This window comes from Palaemon carinicauda, chromosome 5 (assembly GCF_036898095.1).
Source record: "Palaemon carinicauda isolate YSFRI2023 chromosome 5, ASM3689809v2, whole genome shotgun sequence".
NCBI lineage: Eukaryota > Metazoa > Arthropoda > Malacostraca > Decapoda > Palaemonidae > Palaemon > Palaemon carinicauda.
In genome coordinates, this window is record NC_090729.1 from 56,318,285 (window position 1) to 56,326,034 (window position 7,750).

The following is a 7,750-nucleotide window of genomic DNA, read 5'->3' on the forward strand; positions in this document are numbered from 1 at the left end:
GACCTCTAAATCGTATGATTTACAAAAAAATATAAGATGCACAATTAATATTTCATTTCATACTACAATACGTGAATAGAACATGAATAAAACAAGCTTAAGGAACGAACATTAAAACGATAAACACAAAAAAAATAAAAATGAGTTTGACAAACAGATATGAACTAGAAATATCAATGTCATATAGTGTCTCTGGATAATATCTATAACACTTGATCTTCTTTTGGAAGCAAGAGTACGAGCTTGCTCACTGGTGTGTGCAGTTCAGAAGATTGAGTTCGAAGTTTGACGCTTCTCACAACGCCTCTGGAGTCTGGCAGCACCTCTGTTACACTTGCTAGTGGCCAGTGAAGTCTTGGCGTGTTCTCGTCTTTCAGGAGCACGATGTCACCTTCCCGTGTATTTCGTTGTTGTTTGTTCCATTTGGGGCGTTGCTGCAGGCTGACTATGTACTCCCTTTTCCATCTGGTCCAGAACAAGTCCGAAAAATATTGTACTCTACGCCACCTTTTTCTGGAGTACACATATTCTGGTTGCGAAGGTCCTGGTATTAACCTCTTGGGTGACTTCATATGGAGGATTTGACTCGGACTTAGTGGTTCCATGTCGTCAGGATCATTAGAACAGGTCGTGATTGGTCTTGAGTTCACAATATATTCTACCTCGCAGAGTAGCGTGCGGAATGATTCGTCATCGAGGCGAGTCCCATGGTCGAAGAATAGCGCAGATAGAACTTTCCGAATGGTACGGATCTGGCGCTCCCATACGCCGCCCATGTGCGATGCCATAGGTGGGTTAAGTTTCCAGTCGATATTCATGTACAGTAGTTTGTTTTGGATTTTGTTCTGGTTCAGATCTGACCAAGCCTTGTTCAGCTCATTCCGGGTTCCGATGAAGTTGGTCCTGTTGTCGCATCGGATTTCTTGTACCGTACCTCTACGGGCTATGAAGCGTTGCAGACAGTGAATAAAGGAATCCGTTTCGAGACTGTTAGCAGCTTCCAGATGAATGAAGCGACTGACAAGACAGGTGAATATGACGCCGTAACGTTTGAGCTCCTTGCGGCCCTCTTTTATAATGAACGGCCCGAAAAAGTCTACGCCTGTGAATGTAAATGGTGGAGCTGGCTCGAGACTATCTTGAGGTAAGTCGGACATTTTTTGCTCTTGGCATGGCTTTCTCATTTTTCTGCACGTTATGCATTTGTGGAGTTGACGTCGGACAGCAGAGTTGATTGAAACAATCCAAAAGCGTTCTCTAATTGCTACAATGGTGTGATTTCTACCCGCATGGCCAAGTTTCTCATGAGCATCTCGTACGATTAGAGTGGTGACGTGCGAATGTTGTGGCAGTAGCATAGGATGTTTAACATCGGAGTCCATTGCTGCTTTCGAGAGGCGTCCTCCCACTCGCAGAGTTCCGTCGATGAGCACTGGGTTGAGACGGAATATCGTACTTGTTTTTGGTAGCGAGAGTTCTCTCTTGTCTTCTTTCGTGGTTGTTTTCTTGAGTTTCTCGACCTCGTTTGCAAAGGTGATCTTTTGTATGAAGCAAACGATTGCCTTTTCAGCCTTTTGCATGATCTGTGTGGTCCTTAAATTTATAGTTTGTTCTTTGTTTTGTAAGAAAGCCAAAAATGCTATGAATACTGCTACTGCTTTCTTCAGTCTCTCCCACCTGGAGAAATATGTGATTAAAGTCATAAATGGTGATCCTTCTTCAGATGTAGTTGTAGTAACTAAAGACATTAAGTCTTCTTCTGTAATCTGCGGTTCGCTGCTGGGGTGCATCTTTGCAGGGCATTCTGAAGCCGGCATATTCAAGAAATCCGGACCTTCCAGCCAACGAGTCATGTCTGACGATATCACAGAACTTACTCCACGTGATGCAACGTCTGCTGGGTTCAAATCAGTGCTAACGTACTTCCACTGGTTAGCGTTGCTGAAGTCTCTTATTTGACGGACTCTGTTGGCCACAAACACTGGAAAACGCTTTCTCTCAGCTCTGATGTAATAAAGGACTGTCGTTGAATCTGTGTAATAGCAGATTTCGTTGAGATGGAGATCAAGCTCAAGGGTTATTTTCTGTCCTAAATTTACAGCTACAGCAGCCGCTGTGAGTTCAAGCCGTGGGATAGAAGTTGCTTTCAATGGAACAACCCTTGCTTTTCCGATGAGAAATGAAGTTTTCGAACATCCACCTTCGTTTGAGGTTAGGTATGCAACAGCGCCATACCCAGATGTACTGGCATCTGAGAAAACGTGCATCTGAAAAGTCGTATCTTTTGCTTGCTGTGGTAACTTCAGACGTCTCGGGATTGTTATCTTCTGAAGGTTCGGGACTTCACTAATCCATTGTTTGAAACGTAGCTGGTGATCATCAGGTACTTCGTCATCCCAGGCGAGATTGGTTTCTTTGCAGAGGTCTTGTAGTATTTGCTTTGCCAGCAGCACAAATGGAGCAGCGAAACCAAGGGGGTCATAGATGGATGATACTATGGAGAGTATGCCTCTTCTTGTCAGCGGTTTGTCTGGCAACAACACTGAGAAGCCAAATGTGTCCGTTTCGACGACCCAAAGTATTCCGAGGGCGTGCTCGGTAGGCAGAGGGTCATAATTGATGTCTCTTGTCTTTAACTCTTTTGATCGATCGTCAGCTGGGATGGTGTTTAGGACAGAGACGTCATTACTAGTAAATTTACACCGTCTGAATCCACAGTCCCGGCAGGCGGCAGTCAGTTCAGCAATCAGAGAACTGGCTTCGGTGGCACTGGGTACAGACTTTAGACAGTCATCGACGTAGAAGTTCCGCTTAATTGTATGGGTGACTTCTGAACTTAAGTTGCTTCCTTCATCTGCGACACGTCTAAGTGCGTAGTTGGCGATACTTGGTGAGCTCACTGCGCCGAACAGGTGTACCTTCATCCAGTACTCTTCGAGTTCTTTTGATATGTCACCGTTTGGCCACCAGAGGAATCTGAGATGGTTGTATTGGTGTTTGGGTACTTTCACTTGGTAGAACATAGACTCCACGTCACAAGTGAAGGCTACCTGGTGTTCTCTGAATCTGGTTAGAACACCTATCAGAGAATTGGTGAGATCAGGCCCTTGCAGCAACTGATCGTTTAAGGATATTCCATTAAATTTTGCACTACAGTCAAACACCACTCTAATTTTATCTGGTTTTCTTTGATTGTACACTCCATGATGGGGCAGGTACCACACATGTCCAGATTTGGCTGTGAGCAGGGAGTCTGGGATACGTTCAGCATAGTCATTCTGGAGTATTTTGTCAATGAAGTTGACGTAGTCGGAGTGGTACTTGGGATCCTTTTGCATTTTCTTCTTTTGATAGAGTGCTCGTTTGATTGCAAGGATCTTATTATTTGGCACCATTAAGTTCTGATTCCTGAAAGGGAGAGGGATCTCAAAGTGACCGTCTTTAAACACGACATTGCTTTCAGCCTTCTTCAGGAATGTAGTGTCCTCTGGAGACAATCCTTTCTCTCCAGGATACCTTGCTACCCGGCTATCAATAAAGTCACTTTCCAGAATATTCAGTATTCTGTTTGGGGAGATAATTTCAGTAGCCTGCTCAATGTCCTCGGTCACAATGCGATTACTGTTTACTCGATGTGTAGACGTTACACTGTTGTCTTCTACCGGGGAGCTGACTGTCCATCCGTGACGATACTGCAGAGCGAATGGGCCTTTGCCGTCTGTTGATATGATTTTCAGAGGCTCCATTGCTAGTGGGCAATTACTGCCAATCAGTAGACCGATGTCTATTTCTGGCATTATTTCAGGAATCGATTTTGCCACGTCGTGAAGATATGGCCAGCGTTGTAACAGTTCTGGACGGGGTATTTGATCGTGGCTCACTGGAATTTCTTGTCTGGAATACGTTTTTGGAAGCAGTATACCATTCTGGCCGTTTATATCACTGACGACGAGATCCTGGACAAGGTAGCTTTTGACTATGCTTTCCCCATGCATAGTTTTCAGACGCAGATTTGTTTGAACACCGGAAGCTTGCAAGTCATCTTTCAGTTCTTCTGATAGGAAACACCCTGTGCTTCCTGGGTCATAGAGGGCGTAGGTGAGAACTTCTCGGTTGGTTTCCCTCTGCTTTAAACGAACAGGTATTATTGCTTGAAGAACCATGGAGGAGTCATGAGAAATAACGTTGCTGGTAGCGGTATCTGGAGGGTTTTGGCTGGATTCCTCTGTACGGTTTTGAGAATATGAAGATCTGTCAGAGTAGTCCGACCTCCAAGGTAGTTTGAAGCCATCTATATGCATGGCCGTAGGATGACCTTTGCCACATTTGTGACATTTTCGCTTGTTCATGCACCCCATCGATGTATGATTCAGACCATAGCAACTGAAGCATCTACGCTGCTCTATAATAAACTTTCTTTTCTCTTCGAGAGATTTCTGCCTGAAATCTGCACAGTTATCCAGATCGTGATTTTTGCTGCAGTAAAAACAGGAGGGCGACCTAAAACCACGAGTTCTACTTTGGCTCTCATGATTAACTTGCATAGCAAATGCAGATTCTGTTGGTTTCCCTTTTGATGGTTTACTAGAATTCAGTTCTCTATGCATTGCTTCTTTCCCGAACCCTGGGTCATTGACACACTCTGCTGCGTTGATAACAAACTGGACAATGTCACCAAAGCACGAAGACCTGTTCTCGAGGAGTCTGCGGTTTGTGGCTTTTTCGCGCCATTTATTCTGGAGATAACTTGGCAATTTCTGGACTACCACCTGCAGGTTCGGTGCATGATCAAGAACAGCCAGGTGAGTAAGTGTTTGCATGGCGCTGAAGCATTTTAGCAAGTAATGCGAATATCTTTTCAGACATTTCCCTTCGTCTGGTTTTATCGGCTTCCACTCGTTTAGTTGTTTCAAGTATGCCAGGGATACTTTATAAGGATCACCATACTCTTGTTGTAGCAACTGTCTTGCCCGACTATATCCTTGGTCTGCCTGCATGTATATACAGCTGCTGATGAGGTCCTTAGGTTCACCGTCTGTATGCTGTAGAAGGTAGTAAAGTCTGTCGCTGCTGCTGGCTGTTCTAGAGGAGATCCTGGTGTCAAACGCCAGTATGAAGTCACTGTATTCCAGAAGATCACCGGTAAACTTGGGAACTTGCAGTGCAGGCAAAGCTAGAGCTGTGGCGATACCACTAATCTGCTGCTGTATGGTGTTAACTGGAGGTGAATTAGGCAGTGGATAGGGTGCACCAAAGTTACTGTTCACAGGTATATTTACAGGCGGATACGTATACTGTTCTAGATTTGGAAACGTTGATGACTTGGCATTCGAAGCGTTGACTGGAGTTGCAAGAGTATTAGTAACAGTCTCTGAAGAATTTCTGGGAACAAATTCTTGTGCAGTGCTGGGATTTAGACAGGGTAAGCTGGCATTATTTTCCTGGGTGACAGGGAGTATAACCTGGTTAGCCATATTGCCACCCCTAGCCGTGTTAGCACCTTCACTCGCACAAATTCCAGGGGCAGCTACACTAGGTCCAGCAACCATAACATTCACGTCTTGATAGTTGGCTCGTTGCACAATAATGCTGTTATGTGTCTCATTGTCTTTGTTACCAACATTGTCGTCGCCAATGTCATTTTCGGTTTCTGCAAAAACACGTGCTTTTCCTCGAGTCTTGGCTATTTCGATATCCAATAGAATCTCTTCTGTCTTTGCCTCCTGTTCCTTTTTCTTTGTCACAAGTTCTTTTTCGGCAAGCAACTCGGCGAGGCGTGCTTTGGCTCGCACCTTTTCGGACGTAGCCGATTTGCCAGAAGGAAGGGAAGAAGGCCGTTTGGAAGAACGTTTTGAACCAGATCGGCTTAAAAGACTCTCCAGGTCTTCTTCAAGTCGTTTTTCGTTTATAGCTATCCATTCACCAGTATGGTTTCGGAATTGCAAAATGCTAATTTCCTTGGTCTCATACCTGGACAATTCCTGGTCCTCCTCCAATTCGTCTGAGATGTTATCCATGACACAATTGAAGTTTTCTTTGTACTTATCGAAAGCTTCGTTATATTCTTCTAGACACATTTTCACCAAGTGCAGGTCGTCCGGATTTGACATGAGGCCTATGAGTTCGTTGCGTTTTTTCGTTACGTTGCCAAGTGATAATCTCAATTTATTTTTTAATGTTCGAATATTAACAGTCGTACCCGAGTTTTCGACGGGAGCACTATTCTGAACAGTCTCATCAGACAACGCCATCTTGTCTATAGTTGTTAATAACGGCAGTAATTCCACTTCTTAAGACTCACGTATAAGAGTTATTATAGAATTTCAGCGTGAGTCGTTGATGGTAGTTTAACAATTTAATTGAACGATGTTAATGCACTATTCTTCTGTTGCTTAACGTGAATGATGGAGAAACACAATTTTGACACGCACATATAGTTCTTTATTAGATCCATGACGTTAACATCCATATGGTTATATTGTTAGGAGTTTATACATGTAGACTTGACGTATGTAGCATAACTTGAAGTGATGTGAAGTGACGTGATGTGGTTCAATTACTATGGATAAATGAAAATGAAATCAACGTATAAATAATATGCTAATGTACACAAAATTATTAAGTTGAATAACTAAGACTGATAGAAACAATATGCAAAGCTTAATTAAGTAAATTATGCATGTATAACTGCTAATTACAAAAAGGTCATACACAAAGTCAATATAATTAAGGCTCATCTAAAGGCATACGTTATGTAACATGTAGGTTTACAAATGGGAAAAGATGAATCCGTTATTCCAAAACAGTATATAATAGGCGTTTACTTACAATTGTGTTCCTATAACAAACGGTCCAAATATTCCTCAATAAATACCAACTTTCGTTATATCGGTTCTGTATGAAATCACTTTTTAAACTGATAAGTTTCCTCATTTGTTTACAGGAAGACACTGTAGATTACCATAAAGTTCACGTGACCGAGAACTATGCGTAAATTAGCTAAAACAACCCAACACCAAGTAAACAATTCATATGGCCGAGCATAGACTCGAACCAGCAAACTACCACACAGCAAACCTTAACATTAACCATCGCGATAACTAGACAACAAACATTATTTACAGTTAATCGTTGGGCATCAACATATATATATATATATATATATATATATATATATATATATATATATATATATATATATATATATATATATATATATATATACATATATATATATATATATATATATATATATATATATATATATATATATATAATATATATATATATATGCATATATAATATACACCTACATATATATATATATATATATATATATATATATATATATATATATATATATATATATAACTATATATATACATATATATATATATATATATATATATATATATATATATATATATATATATATATATATATATTCAGGAAGATAACATCGAGTTGGAAGAGAAGGTATAAGAATGATGATGACATCAAGACCAGAAGAGGTATTAAGAGTGGAGAGCTGTAAATAGTAGATTTTTACTAGCAAAGGAAGAAAGGAAAGATGAATACTATGAAGATCTGCAGATGATAGTACATGAAAACCTTGAGAGAGATATGTTTTGTGATTGGTGACTTCAAGGTTAAAGTTGGAAGAAATAATCAAGGGATAGATAGTGTGATGGGTGTAGAGGTTCTTAGCAAAGTTGCAAGTAAAATTGGAACACATTTTATTGGTTTCTGT

The 7,750-nt window shown here is 41.1% G+C and overlaps 1 protein-coding gene across 1 annotated transcript; it reads right to left on the reverse strand.

The window, feature by feature from the left end:
• Positions 1-203: 203 nt before the first annotated feature.
• LOC137640901 (uncharacterized) lies at positions 204-6,251 on the reverse strand. Its single transcript, XM_068373360.1, has 4 exons — positions 6,200-6,251; positions 5,107-5,779; positions 1,286-4,824; positions 204-856 (listed from the first exon to the last, which is right to left on the reverse strand). Exons 1-4 carry the CDS (start codon positions 6,249-6,251, stop codon positions 204-206), a joined length of 4,917 nt encoding a protein of 1,638 aa, XP_068229461.1.
• Positions 6,252-7,750: the final 1,499 nt, after the last annotated feature.

Bases quoted from the DNA above. Each gene is read 5' to 3' on its own strand.
- LOC137640901 (XM_068373360.1), bottom strand. From the start codon at position 6,251: ATGGCGTTGTCTGATGAGACTGTTCAGAATAGTGCTCCCGTCGAAAAC. The intron at 4,825-5,106 runs GTTTGACACCAG...AAAATGCTTCAG, and splicing joins TACAGTGACTTCATACTGGC to CGCCATGCAAACACTTACTC. The intron at 857-1,285 runs GTAGAAATCACA...AGGCTTGGTCAG, and splicing joins TGAGAAACTTGGCCATGCGG to ATCTGAACCAGAACAAAATC.